The sequence below is a fragment of the Carcharodon carcharias genome, chromosome 29 (genome assembly GCF_017639515.1).
Source record: "Carcharodon carcharias isolate sCarCar2 chromosome 29, sCarCar2.pri, whole genome shotgun sequence".
Classification (NCBI taxonomy): domain Eukaryota; kingdom Metazoa; phylum Chordata; class Chondrichthyes; order Lamniformes; family Lamnidae; genus Carcharodon; species Carcharodon carcharias.
The window spans coordinates 701,468-716,279 of record NC_054495.1 but is presented as its reverse complement, the minus strand read 5'-3'; the positions used below and the strand labels follow the sequence as shown (position 1 = coordinate 716,279).

The 14,812-nt window shown below is 53.9% G+C and overlaps 1 protein-coding gene across 4 annotated transcripts in view; it reads right to left on the bottom strand.

The window, feature by feature from the left end:
- smg9 (SMG9 nonsense mediated mRNA decay factor) overlaps positions 1-14,137 on the bottom strand; it is a 60,029-nt gene extending 45,892 nt beyond the window's left edge. For all 4 annotated transcript variants that reach the window (XM_041176783.1, XM_041176784.1, XM_041176786.1 and 1 more), the window contains exons 1-6: positions 13,998-14,137; positions 8,953-9,012; positions 7,930-8,004; positions 6,593-6,824; positions 4,071-4,168; positions 2,255-2,367 (exon numbers count right to left, since the gene is read on the bottom strand). In XM_041176783.1, the coding sequence (XP_041032717.1) occupies positions 2,255-2,367; positions 4,071-4,168; positions 6,593-6,824; positions 7,930-7,974 (488 nt within the window). In that variant the 5' untranslated portion in view covers positions 7,975-8,004; positions 8,953-9,012; positions 13,998-14,137. The remainder of the gene's footprint in view (positions 1-2,254; positions 2,368-4,070; positions 4,169-6,592; positions 6,825-7,929; positions 8,005-8,952; positions 9,013-13,997) is intronic.
- Positions 14,138-14,812: the final 675 nt, after the last annotated feature.

Below are 14,812 nucleotides of genomic sequence, written 5' to 3'. Positions count from 1 at the left end.
GGGAGAGACGGTGTGAGAGAGAGAGAGACGGGGAGAGAGAGAGAAAGAGACGGGGAGAGAGAGAGAGAGAGACGGGGAGAGAGACGGGTAGAGAGAGAGAGAGATGGGGAGAGGGAGAGAGAGAGAGACGGGGAGAGAGAGACAGAGAGAGAGAGAGAGAGACGGGGAGAGAGAGAGAGAGAGAGACGGGGGAGAGAGAGAGAAAGACGGGGAGAGAGAGAGAGAAGAGGGAGGCAGGGGAATGGGGGAGGCAGGTGTATGGGGGGAGGAGGCGGAGGTAAGGCCAGGGGGAGGGGGCGTGCGGGGGGAGGGAGGGGAGGAGGGAGCGTGCGGGGGGAGGAGAGGGCGTACGGGGTGAGAGGTGGTGTACAGGGGAGAGGGGGGCGTACGGGGGGGAGGGGGCGTACGGAGGGGAGGGGGCGTACGGAGGGGAGGGGGCGTACGGGGGAGAGGGGGCGTACGGGGGAGAGGGGTGCGTACGGGGGGGGAGGGGGCGTACGGAGGGGAGGGGGCGTGGGGGGGGAAGGGGCGTAGGGGGGGAAGGGGGCGTACGGGGGGGGGAGGGGGCATACGGGGAGAAAGGGGGGCGTACGGGGGGAGGCGGGGCATACAGGGAGGAGGGGGCGTACGGGGTGAGAGGTGGTGTATGGGGGGAGAGGAGGGCGTACGGGGGGGAGGGGGGCGGAGGGGGGCGTACGGGGGGGAGGGGGTGTACGGGGGGGGAGGGGGTCGTACGGGGGGGAGGGGGTCGTACGGGGGGGGAGGGGGCATATGGGGGGAAGGGGCATATGGGGGGAGGGGGCATATGGGGGGAGGGGGCATATGGGGGGAGGGGGCATACGGGGGGGCGTACAGGGGTGAGAGGTGGTGTACGTGGGAGAGTGGGGCGTACGGGGGGGAGGGGGGGCGTACGGAGGGGGAGGGGGCGTACGGGGGGGCGTACGGGGTGAGAGGTGGTGTACGGGGGAGACGGGGGGGCGTACGGGGTGGGGGGAGGGGGCGTACATGGGGGAGGGGCGTACGGGGCGGAGGGGGCGTACGGGGGGGAGGGGGCGTACGGGGGGGAGGGGGCATACGGGGGGGAGGGGGCGTACGGGGGGGAGGGGGCGTACAGGCGGGAGGGGGGCATACAGGAGGAGGGGTGTGGTACAAGGGGAGGGGGTGGTACTGGGGGAGGGGGGTGGTGCAGGGGGAGGGGGGTGGTGCAGGGGGAGGGGGGTGGTACAAGGGGAGGGGGGTGGTACAAGGGGAGGGGGGTGGTACAGGGGGAGGGGGGTGGTACAGGGGGAGGGGGGTAGTACAGGGGGAGGGGGTGGTACAGGGGGAGGGGGTGGTACAGGGGGAGGGGGGTGGTACAGGGGGAGGGGGGTGGTACTGGGGGAGGGGGGTGGTACAGGGGGAGGGGGGTGGTACAGGGGGAGGGGGGTGGTACAGGGGGAGGGGGTGGTACAGGGGGACGGGGTGGTACAGGGGGACGGGGTGGTACAGGGGGACGGGGGTGGTACAGGGGGAGGGGGTGGTACAGGGGGAGGGGGTGGTACAGGGGGAGGGGGTGGTACAGGGGGAGGGGGTGGTACAGGGGGAGGGGTGTGGTACAGGGGGAGGGGGGTGGTACAGGGGGAGGGGGTGGTACGGGGGAGGGGGGTGGTACGGGGGAGGGGGGTGGTACAGGGGGAGGGGGGTGGTACAGGGGGAGGGGGGTGGTACAGGGGGAGGGGGTGGTACAGGGGGAGGGGGGTGGTACAGGGGGAGGGGGGTGGTACAGGGGGAGGGGGGTGGTACAGGGGGAGGGGGTGGTACGGGGGAGGGGGTGGTACAGGGGGAGGGGGGTGGTACAGGGGGAGGGGGTGGTACGGGGGAGGGGGGTGGTACGGGGGAGGGGGGTGGTACAGGGGGAGGGGGGTGGTACAGGGGGAGGGGGGTGGTACAGGGGGAGGGGGTGGTACAGGGGGAGGGGGTGGTACAGGGGGAGGGGGTGGTACAGGGGGAGGGGGTGGTACAGGGGGAGGGGGTGGTACAGGGGGAGGGGGTGGTACAGGGGGAGGGGGTGGTACAGGGGGAGGGGGTGGTACTGGGAGACAGGGGGGCAGAGAGAGAGAGTGATTAACCCAGTGAGGGAGGGCTGTCCTGAGACAGCTCAGGATATAACAGTTTGCAGGTATTTTCACAATTTTCTCCATATATCCAACTGAATTGAATCTCGAGGTAACATCTGGCCTGCCTGTATGTGCCCTCAGGCCTGTTGTGTCCTTACCTCTGGTCCTCCTCTGGAGTATTTGAGGAAAGCAACGACATTATGGTGGATTTGCCAGTTCCTTGTAGCCCGATAATTCCGATCACGAGAACATCAGTCTGGTCCAGCAAGTACTGCAACGCCAAGACACACACAGGAAGCACAGTGCAACAGGAGGAGGTCATTCAGCACAGTCATTCCATCTCATTCTGCTTGCTCTGCACTTGAATTTCCACAGTCCTCAATACCTCACCCAACAGAAACTCATCAGTTGCAGTTTGCAAATTATTAACGGGGTGGTTGGGTATGGGTTGCTGAAGGAGACAGTTCCAGATCTCCACTCTCCCCTGTGTGAATAAGCGTTTCCTGACATCACCCCTCGGTTGTCTGGCCCAAATTTTAAGGTCCTGCCCCCTTGTTCTAAATTTCAGCAGTGCCGAGGAAGTGCTGCACTGTCAGAGGGTCAGTACTGAGGGAGTGCTGCACTGCTGGAGGGTCAGTACTGAGGGAGCGCTGCACTGTCGGAGGGTCAATTCTGAGGGAGCGCTGCACTGTCGGAGGGTCAGTAATGAGGGAGTGCTGCACTGTCAGAGGGTCAGTACTGAGGGAGTGCCGCCCTGTCGGAGGGTCAGTACCGAGGGAGTGCTGCACTGTCGGAGGGTCAGTACCGAGGAAGCGCTGCACTGTTGGAGGGTCAGTACCGAGGGAGTGCTGCACTGTCGGAGGGTCAGTACCGAGGGAGCGCCGCACTGTCGGAGGGTCAGTACCGAGGGAGTTCCGCACTGTCGGAGGGTTAGTACCGAGGAAGTGCCGCACTGTCGGAGGGTCAGTACTGAGTGAGTGCCGCACTGTCAGAGGGTCAGTACCGAGGGAGTGCTGCACTGTCAGAGGGTCAGTACTGAGGGAGTGCTGCACTGTCGGATGGTCAGTACCGAGGGAGCGCTGCACTGTCGGAGGGTCAGTACCGAGGGAGCGCCGCACTGTCGGAGGGTCAGTACCGAGGGAGTTCCGCACTGTCGGAGGGTCAGTACCGAGGGAGTGCCACACTGTTGGAGGGTCAGTACTGAGTGAGTGCTGCACTGTCGGAGGGTCAGTACTGAGGGAGTGCCACACTGTCGGAGGGTCAGTACCGAGGGAGTGCTGCACAGTCGAAGGGTCAGAACCAAGGGAGTGCTGCATCGTCGGAGGGTCAGTACTGAGGGAGTGCTGCACCATCTAAATTGGCGTCTTTCAGGTGAGACATTAAACTGAGGCTCCTGTTTGCCCTCTCTGTTGGATGTAAATGATGCCACAGCCGTTATCTGGAAGAAGAGCAGAGGGGAGATTTCTCCCTGGTGTCCTGGGGCCAATATTTATCCCTCAACCAATATCACTAAAAACAGATGATCTGGGTCATTACCACATTGCTGTTTGTGGGATCTTGCTGTGCGCAAATTAGCTACTGCGTTTCATACATTACAACGGTGGGCACACTTCCAAAAAAAAAAGTCCTTCATTGATGTGAGATGCTTTGGGACGTCCTGAGGTGGGGAATGGCGCTAGAGAAATGAAAGATTCTTTACCACTGGCGGCTGTGCCTAGAGCTGCCTGGGGCCCCTAAGCTCTGCTATTCCCTCCATAAACCTCTCCATCTCTCTCTCTCCTCTTTGAAGAGGCTCCTTAAAACCCGCCTCACTGGCCGAGCTTTTGCTCTCCTGTCCCTAATATCTCCTTATGTGGCTCAGGGTCAAATTTTGGCTGATTAACACTTCTGCGAAGCAACCTTCTGACACATTGAGTTGCCGCCGGGAAGCTATGTAAATGTAAGTTGCGGCAGGTGAGGGTTTTTATCACCTACCTCCATGGCACTATCGCACCAATTCATCTGATCGTCCACCAGTTTAATGGCGTGTTTCATCCTCTCGGGCGGGTGCAGCTTGGCCTGGCCGATCACAGCTGTAAAACCCCAGAGTAAAGCTTTAGTACCACAGGAGCTGATCCCGTGTTGCACATTGAGGGAAGGGACGTGGGTCAGTACTGAGGCAGCGCTGCACTGTTGGAGGGTCATTACAGAGGGAGTGCTGCACTGTCGGAGGGTCAGTACTGAGGGAGTGCTGCACTGTCAGAGGGTCATTACAGAGGGAGCGCTGCACTGTCGGAGGGTCAGTACTGAGGGAGTGCTGCACTGTCAGAGGGTCATTACAGAGGGAGCGCTGCACTGTCAGAGGGTCAGTACTGAGGGAGCGCTGCACTGTCGGGGGGTCATTACAGAGGGAGCAATGCACTATCAGAGGGTCAGTACTGAGGGAGCGCTGCACTGTCGGAGGGTCAGTACTGAGGGAGCGCCGCACTGTCGGAGGGTCGGTGCTGAGGGAGCGCTGGACTGTCGGAGGGTTGGTGTTGAGGGAGCGCTGCACTGTCGGAGGGTCGGTGTTGAGGGAGCGCTGCACTGTTGAAGGGTCAGTATTGAAGGAGCGCTGCATTGTCAGAGGGTCGGTACCAGGGGAGCACTGCACTGTCGGAGGGACAGTACTGCTGTAAACATAGTCACTTAGCGTTATAGAATGATACATCATGAAAGCCGGCCATTCAGCCCATTTTACCTGTGCCGGCTCTTTAGAAGATCTATCCAATTAGTCCCTTCCTCCACCCCCCTGCTCGTTTCCCCATCACCCTGCAAATTTGCCCCCTTCAAGTATTTATCCGATTCCCCCTTTTGAAAGTTCCTATTGAATCTGCTTCCACCGCCCTTTCAGGCAGCGCCTTCCAGATCACAACAACTCGCTGTGTCAAAAAAAAAATTTTCATCTCTCCATCTAGTTCTTTTCCCGATTCTCTTCAATCTGTGTCCCTCTGGTTACCAACCCTCCTGCCACTGGAAACACTTTCTCCTTATTGACTCGATCCAAACCCCCTCATGATTCTGAACACCTCGATTCAATCTCCCCTTTTAACCTTCTCTGCTCCAAGGAGAACAATCCCAGCTTTTCCCAGTCTCTCCGTAGGAACTGGAGTCCCTCATCCCTGGGAACATTCACGCAAATCTCCCCCGCACCCTCTCTAAGGCCTTGGACATCTGAAATAGGAGCAGGAGGCCATTCAGCCCTTCAAGCCTGCTCCCCCATTCTATAAGATCGTGCCTGATCTTCCACCTCAGCTCCACTTTCCCACCCTATCCCTGTGTGTTCAAAATTCCATCGATCTCATTCTGGAATAACCTCAACGACTGAGCAACCACGGTTCTCTGGGGCAGAGAATTCCAAGGATTCACAACCCTCCGAACGAAGCAATACCTTCCTCCTTTCGACCCAAGATGGCCGACTCCTTACACCACCCAGTTCTCGGCTCTCCAGAGGGAAACAGCCTCTCAGCATCGGCCCTGCCAAACCCTCTCAAGCAATTGTGTATGTCATTGAGAGGCCTCCTTGATATTTGTTCTTGGTCATTTACTGCTAATTCCCCGACCGATGTCTCAGGCAGACGTGGTCAATCCCTCTCCGAATCGCTTCTGTTTCAATGAGATCAGTTCTCAGAGGATACAAGCACGTTCTACTCACGCTTCCTCAAGGGTGCGCATTCAGGGCCGGACAAAGCACTCCGGGTGTGGGCCTAACAAGCAACACAGCAAGTGTTTAGGGTAACCCTGCTATGCTCTAGATGTCTGTGGGTAAAGCAACGGAGGTGGACGTGTTTAAGGGCGAAGGTGGGTAAACTAGTGAGCGGCAAAGGTAGAGAAGGATAGGGCGATGGGGTGAGACGAGGAGGGAGTGGGGGGCTGGGGGAGAGGAGGCCCGTGTGAAGCAGAAACACTGGCACGGAACAGATGGGCCGAATGGTTTGTTTCCTTTTATTTATTCTTTCATGGGATGTGGGCCCAGCATTCACTGCCCATCCCTAATTGCCCCTAGAGAAGGTGGTGGTGAACTGCCTTCTTGAACCGCTGCAGTCCATGTGGTGTAGGTACACCCACAGCGCTGTTGGGGAGGGGGCTCCAGGATTTTGACCCAGCGACAGTGAAGGAACAGCCGATAGATTTCCAAGTCAGGGTGGTGAGTGGCTTGGAGGGGAACTTCCAGGTGGTGGTGTTCCCCATGTGTCTGCTGCCCTTGTCCTTCTAGATGGTAGTGGTCGTGGGTTTGGAAGGTGCTGTCTAAGGAGCCTTGGTGAATTCCTGCAGTGCATCTTGTAGATGGTACACACGCTGCTGCTACTGTGCGTCGGTGGTGGGGGGAGTGGATGTTTAAGTGCTGGATGGGATGCCGATTCATTCTGTGCTGCAGGTTTGATGTGATTCGATGTAAACCAGAGGTTTGTGGGGGTTCAGCCTAAACCCCGTGCGCCCTCCTGTCGGGTGTTGGCACCGGGGCCCCATCTACTTACGGTCCACGTTACTGCTGGGCGCAGAGGGTGCCATGCCCCGGTTCTGGATCTGGTAGACGGGCTGTGTGGGCCGCTGGAACTCCTTCTCGGTCTTGCCCGAGGCAGCCGGCGCCTGCGATGCCCCATCGCCCGTGGCCGGGGGTTTACCCTCGTCCCGGGCCTTCATCAGCACGATGGGCTTCTCGGTGGGGTTGCCAGCGGGGGCCGCAGGGGTGGGGGTCGCTTTATTGCCCTGTCGCGGAGGGGAGAAAACAGAGAGGCAGTTAGAGAGAGGGGAGGTGCAGCGAGACGCTCAGCTGACGCTCCATCGTCAACTTCGACAAGGGGCAGCTTCTGAAGCCAATGGGATTGCTGCAGTGGCCTAGTGCAGCTCAGTGAGTTCAGCTCACTTGACCTCTGACCTCGGAGTCAGGAGGTCAAGAATTCTAGACTCCACTCCAGAGGCTCAAGACCCATTAAACCAGACCGGACAGTCCAGCAGCGTCAGTACTGAGGGAGTGCTACATTGTCAGAGGATCAGTACTGAGGGAGTGCTACATTGTCAGAGGATCAGTACTGAGGGAGTGCTATATTGTCAGAGGGTCAGTACTGAGGGAGTGCTGCACTGTCAGAGGGTCAGCACTGAGGGAGTGCTGCACTGTCGGAGGGTCAGCACTGAGGGAGTGCTGCACGGTCGGAGGGTCAGTACTGAGGGAGTGCTGCACAGTGGAGGAACAGTACTGGGAGAGTGCTGCACTGTCAGAGGGTCAGCATTGAGGGAGTGCTGCACTGTCGGAGGGTCAGCACTGAGGGAGTGCTGCACTGTCGGAGGGTCAGTACTGAGGGAGTGCTGCACTGTCAGAGGTGCCGTCTTCAGATGAGTCATTAAACTGAGGCCCCGTCTGCCCCCTCAGGTGAGTGTAAAAGATCCCACCGCCACCATTTGGAAGAAGAGCAGTGGGGGGAGTTCTCCCCGGTGTCCTGGGGCCAATATTTACCCCTCAACCAACATCACTACAAACAGATGATCGGGATCATACTCAAATTGGTTTCTGCGCTTCCTGGTATTACAACACTGAGCATGCTTCAAAAGTCCTCCATTGGCTGTGAAGCGCTTTGGGACGTCCTGAGGTGGGGGAAGGCGCTAGAGAAACGCAAGTCTCTTTAACTCTCGCTGCGTTGCGGTACCCGGTGCTGAACTCACGCGAGGTTGGCCGAGAGATTTGTACAACTGGAGTGGAACCTCCAAGGCAGGCAGCACCCCACTGGGAACGCAGCGTGGAGAGGCCGCTCGGAAGCAGATCCCTCCGAGGGAACCACCGCATGCCTGCGCGCTCCGTCACAAGCATGTTTCTTACCCGCTCTGCCGGGGGCTTGGCAAGAATGATCGGCGTTTTCTGCATCTTTGCTCCTACTGGCTTTTCACGCCCATTCTGCAAAACAAGCACAAGTTATAGACTCGCCGAGATTAACGGAGCCCCCCCTGGATCTAGCAGTGACCACCCCATACGGACTCTCACATCGATGGGCGGCCCAGAGGACAGCGCCTGCAACAAGGCAGCTCTCCTCTCCTGTGTACCGCTGGACAAGTCAGCCCAGCTCAGAAGCGTCAGAACTGAGGGCAGCAAATCACGGAATCCCACAGCACAGGGGGAGGCCATTTGGCCCATTGTGCCTGTGTCAGCTCTGTGTCCAATTAGTCCCCACTCTACCCCTGCTCTTTCCCCCATAGCTCTGCAAGTATTTATCCAATTCCCCCCTTTGGAAAGTTCCTATTGAATCTGCTTCCACCGCCCTTTCAGGCAGCGCCTTCCAGATCACAACAACTCGCTGTGTCAAAAAGAAATCTCATCTCCCCCTCTGGTTCTTTTCCCGATTCTCTTCAATCTGTGTCCCTCTGGTTACTGAACCCCCTGCCACTGGAAACACTTTCTCCTGATTTACTCAATTCCAAACCCCTCATGATTTTGAACGCCTCGATTCAATCTCCCCCTTAACCTTCTCTGCTCCAAGGAGAACAGAGGGGAGCTGGGTGTATGCCCGCTCTCAGAACTCCAGACAACAATGAATGCCGAACGACCAATAGTTTGGGGTTCGTTAACAATCGAGCTTTATGATCTCAGAAGCAGAATGATCCATTTGACCTGTCACTTCTTCCCTCATACCACATGCACCAAGAGAAAGATATCTTAATCTGGCCCTTGTGAAGATTATAGTTAACGAATCAAAGTCATATCTACGTTATGTGCTGCAGAATTAACCAACAGAGTAAAGCAAACGGCAAAAGCAAGAAATAAGGGTTAAAAGGATTCGAATTGTCGGATAATTTCAATGAAGCAAGTTTTGAGTCAAGAAAACAGACTTAATCAATGCTTGTTTACCTCTATCACACCCAGACTTGTAGGGAAACCTCCAAATCACTGGGAGCAGCTCAATGTCCACTGGAATGATAGATGAACAGGACAATTAGCATTACTAGATCAGTCAGCAAAGCCAAAATGCCTCTTATCCCTCCCCGGTACAGTATCTCTCCCACAGAAGACCATCCCTTCCGTCCCCTAACTTTCCCAAAGAACACCATCCCTCTAATCCCCTAACTCTCCCATAGAAGACCATCCCTCTAATCCCCTAATTCTCCCATCCAAGACCATCCCTCTAATCTCCTAACTCTCCCATCCAAGACCATCCCTCTAATCCCCTAACTCTCCCATCCAAGACCATCCCTCTAATCCCCTAACTCTCCCATCAAAGACCATCCCTCTAATCCCCTAACTCTCCCATCAAAGACCATCCCCCTAATCCCCTAACTCTCCCATCAAAGACCATCCCCCTAATCCCCTAACTCTCCCATCAAAGACCATCCCTCTAATCCCTTAACTTTCCTATCGAAGACCATCCTTCTAATCTCCTAACTGCCCCATCGAAGACCACCCTCTTGTCCCCTAACTCTCCCATCCAAGACCACCCTCTCGTCCCTTAACTCTCTCATCCAAGACCATCCCTCTAATTCCCTAACTCTCCCATCAAAGACCATCCCTCTAATCCCCTAACTCTCCCATCCTAGACCATCCCCCTAATCTCCTAACTCTCCCATCAAAGACCATCCCTCTAATCCCCTAACTCTCCCATAGAAGACCATCCCCCTAATTCCCTAACTCTCCCATCGAAGACCACCCTCTCATCCCCTAACTCTCCCATAGAAGACCATCCCTCTAATCCCCTAACTCTCCCATAGAAGACCATCCCTCTAATCCCCTAACTTTCCTATCAAAGACCATCCCCCTAATCCCCTAACTCTCCCGTCCCAGACCATCCATCTAGAGCAGTAACCTTGAAAACATGTCGAAGAACCTTAATATTTGAGGTTCTCAAACGCTGTGTCCCGTGAGATGAAAATCTCAAACGTAACAACGAGTTAGATCCACTCAAGCACCCAGTAAACATGGGCTGATTGAGCAAGTGTTGATAAACACAAAGGTGGGATAGTTACAAATGAACGAGGCTTTATTTTAAGAATACACTCTCTAAATATTTGTTCTGTGCACACAATGAACAGGCAGAAAATGAGGTGTTCTACCGGGGTAAAAACGTTGCGTCATTTTAAAAAGTTCTGAAGAAGAGTCATCGTGGACTGGAAACGTTAACTCTGTTTCTCTCTTCAAAGATGCTGCCAGACCTGCTGAGTTTCTCCAGCATTTTCTGTTTTTATTTTAGGCAAGGCCAGAAACTGGTTACTGCACTGATGACACAGCGGCACAGGAGAGGCCACACAAAACAGGCCCAAGTCAAATCTAGGAGTTTAGAATATGGGTCGAGCCAAAGGACAAAAACAATGGAATGCATTTGAAGAAATTAGAGTGAAGAGGCAGATGTTGTCACACTGGAACAAGTAGATACGTTTATCTGTTTGGGACAAATGGTGACAGAAGATCGTGGTGGTGATGCCGGACTGAGAAGGGTGGAGATGGCCAGAAGTAATTTTGTGAGGATGATAGGGTGTGTCAACAGCAAGAAAACCCAAGCTTGTAGCGAGGGGAAAAACCTCATAAGGTGCCGCATTCTATCCACCTTCCCATCTGCCTCAGAAACCTGGACAATAAATAAAGATCGATGGAAGAAAATAGAGGCCTTCGACATGTGGATGCTAAGACGTGCGCTTAAAAATTCCACTTACAGACGGTGAAGAGAAATGAAGCAGCATTTGACACTGGAAGAGCGAAAAAGGTCTGCTAAAGAACGACACCCAGAAAAGGTGACGTCAGTACTTAGGCCATTTGGTCAGAGCTGGGAAGCGACAGGGATCTCTGTTGGAGGTCAGAGTGGAGGGGGACAGCAGCCGGAGGGGTCGGCCTAGGCATAGTCGGATGACAGACGTCACGGAGCGGCTGCGGACGAGCTGTGTGTGAAGGTGGCGCAAGGCAGGTGGGTGTCACCTTTAAGATGGAGTTGAGAAGAAATGTTCTCTCTCAGAGGGTCACAAGTCCTTGGAACTCTCGCTACCTCAGGCAGCAGTGGAGGCAGGGTCGTTGAATATTTTTAAAGGCAGAAGTAGATAGATTCTTGACTAACAAGGCTGGGGGTGGGGGCATTCATGAACCAGTTTGGGGTTGGTGGGTGGGGGGGAGGTTTTAAAACAATCCAGCAGCTTCTTGGTCACTTTTATTGGCAGAAACTCAGACGAGGACAGTGCAAAAGCTTCAGGCCTCTCTGTGAGGGCTGACTAAAAAAAAGTACGGCACCACCATCTACTGGCTAAACCTGGGAAAATTCAGGAATCCAAGCATCCCCAATTTGGAATTTCCAATTGAGAGAGGGGCGGATGGGTTTGGCGAGGGAATTCTGGAGCTCGGAGCCCAGTCAGCTGAAGGCACGGCTGCCAATGGTGGAGCGATGGGAATTGGGGGATGGTCAAGAGGCCGGAATTGAAGGAGCGCAGAAATCTCGGTTGCGGGGGGGATGGGGGGTGGTTGTAGCTGTCATGTTTGTTGTCATGGTTAAAAAGGCACCGATCACTCAGAAAGGCAAACAGGTTGTGGGTTCAGTTATTGAGACCAGACACATGAGCACAGATACACATGGATAGAAGGCTTGAAGATATCAGAGCTATGCGTGTGTGCAACGCTGAAAGCAAAAGCAAAAGCAAAACTAAAACTGGACTGCATGACATAATTCCCTTCGAGTGATGTCGTGCTGCAATCCCTTTAAGGCGCATTACAACAGCAGAGGCTGGAGGAGATTACAGGGTTAGGGGAGATAGGGAGGGTTGACGGGGCTAGAGGAGGTTATAGAGATAGGGAGGGGTGTAGGGGCTGTAGGAGGTTACAGAGATAGGGAGGGCTGGAGGAGGTTACAGAGATAGGGATGGTTGTAGGAGCTGGAGGAGGGTACAGAGATAGGGAGGGGTGTAGGGGATGGAGGAGGTTACAGAGATAGGGAGGGGTGTAGAGGCTGGGGCAGGTAACAGAGATAGGGAGGGTTGTAGGGGCTGGAGGAGGTTACAGAGATAGGGAGGGGTGTAGAGGCTGGGGCAGGTAACAGAGATAGATAGGGTTGTAGGGGCTGGAGGAAGTTACAGAGAGAGGGAGAGTCATGGGGCTGGAGGAGGTTACAGAGAGAGGGAGGGTCATAGGGGCTGGAGGAGGGTACAGAGAGAGGGAGGGTCATAGGGGCTGGAGGAGGGTACAGAGAGAGGGAGGGTCATAGGGGCAGGAGGAGGGTACAGAGATAGGGAGCGTAATAGGAGCTGGAGGAGGTTACAGAGAGAGGGAGGGCTGTTGTGCCTTTAATGTAGGCCAACAACCCAAAACGCTTCACAAGAGCGATTATCAAATATAATTTGACCCTGAGCTACATGAGGAGATATTAGGGACAGGTCACCAAACGCTCACTCAAACAGGGAGGATTAAAGGTGCGTCTTAAAGGGGAGAGAGTGAGAGCAGGAGAGTGGTTTAGGGAGGGAATTCCACAGCCTAGGCCACAGGCAGCTGAAGGTACAGCCGCCAGTAATGGAGTGATGGAAATCGAGGGATTCTCAAGAGCCTGGAATCGGAGGTTTGGGATCAGTCATATGCTCATCAGACAGACTCAAATATCAAAATTAGGAACTTAATACAGAAGTCACTAACTCAACCTTTAAATCCATTGGCCTTCAAGCCAGTTAGTGATCTTTATAAATCACTGTCGGAGAAAGAGTCATTCATACTTGGAACGTTAACTGTGTTCCTTTCCACAGATGCTGTCAGACGTGCTGAGTTTTTTCAGATATTTTTGTTTTTGTTTTTTAAATCACTGGTTAGTCCCAGCTAGAGGATTGTGTCCAATTCTGAGCGTGTCACATTATAGGAAGGAGGTCAAGGCCTTGGAGCTGGGTGCAGAGGAGATTTACTAGAATGGTTACAGGAATGAGGGACTTCAGTTCATGTGGAGAGACTGGGGAAGCTGGGATTGTTCTCCTTAGAGCAGAGGTTAAAGGGGAGATTGAATCAAGATGTTCAGAATCATGAGGGGTTTTCAATAGAGTAAATAAGGAGAAACTGTTTCCAGTGGCAGGAGGGTCGGTAACCAGAGGGACACAGATTGAAGAGAATCAGGAAAAGAACCAGAGGGGGAGATGAGGAGAATTTTTTTTTTGACACAGCGAGTTGTTGTGATCTGGAAGGCGCTGCCTGAAAGGGCAGTGGAAGCAGATTCAATAGGAACTTTCAAAAGGGGGGAATTGGCGAAATACTTGAAGGGGGGGGGGGGGGGAGGGAATTTGCAGGGCGATGGGGGAAAGAGCAGGGGGGAGAGAGTGGGGGCTAATTGGGTAGAAGAGCCGGCACAGGTACGATGGGACGAATGGCCTCCTCCTGTGCTGAGTGAATCTGTTATGGTGATGGCGACATTTACAATAAGTTCATTACCTCAGGGCATTTACAAACCTCAGCCCCTACAACCAGCAACAAACTTCGAGAGCTGCGTTCTGGAACTGGGATAACCAGGAGTACAGTATACTATAACTTGTGTAACTAGCAGGTTCACGGTATCCAGGAACCAGAATAACTACCTGGTGTATGGTATCTTAGAATTAGTATAACCACCAGGGCTGCAGCTCCTTAGAGCAAGTATAACTAGCAAGAACACAGTGTCCTAAAGCTAATATAGAGCACGTTAACATAGAACTATTATAACCAGGAATATTGTTATCTTAGAACCAATAAAACCAGCAGGAACATGGTATCCTAAATTTAGTATAAACTAGTATAACTACCAGCAATGCACTTTCCCAGAACAAGTATAACCAAGTGCACAACACCCTGGAATCATCTAGCAACGGATGCAGTTTACCATAACTAGTATAACTAGGGGAAATGCTGTACACTAAGCTGGTTTAACTAGGAATGCAGTAAATTATAACTAATATAACTAGAAAACCAGTATACGATACCTAGGATAATGAGCAGAGATGCAAGATGTTTAACTAGGAGTACCGTATACTATAACTAGCAGCGCTGTATCCTGCAGTCAGTGTAATACTCCCTCCTTCTCTCGGCTTCTTCCGCCCCCCGGCCGCACGGACAACTGACACTAGCGCACTCGCCCTAGGCGACCAGCGTCAGCCCCAAACGTACCGACTGGAGCGCCGGGGCTGCAACTGTGGTTCCGCTGCAATCATTTTGTTCCCTCACCCTTTTACACACAGACACACACAGATACACACAGTCAACACATACATACATTCACACACAGACATACACACACAGAAATATACACCCACACAGTCAACATAAACACACACACAAAAACAGACATACACACAGAGAGACATATACACACATACGCAAAGACAGACATACGCGCACACACACACACATAAATACACACACAAAAACACAGACATATACACATACACAGACACATACACACACACAGTCAACACATACACATACAAACACGGACATATACACATATACACATACACACAAACACAAACATATGCACACACACACAAACACAGACATATACACACACACAAACACGGACAAAAACACACTCGCACAAACACATACACACACAAACACAGATATGTACACACACTTATACCCACACAGTCAACAAATACACAGTCAACACACGCACACATCATCCACACAAACAGTCCACACACACAAACACACACACACACACTTCATCCACGCACACACACACCATCCACACACATCATCCACACGCACACACACCCTCAAAAAAAAATAGAGGAAT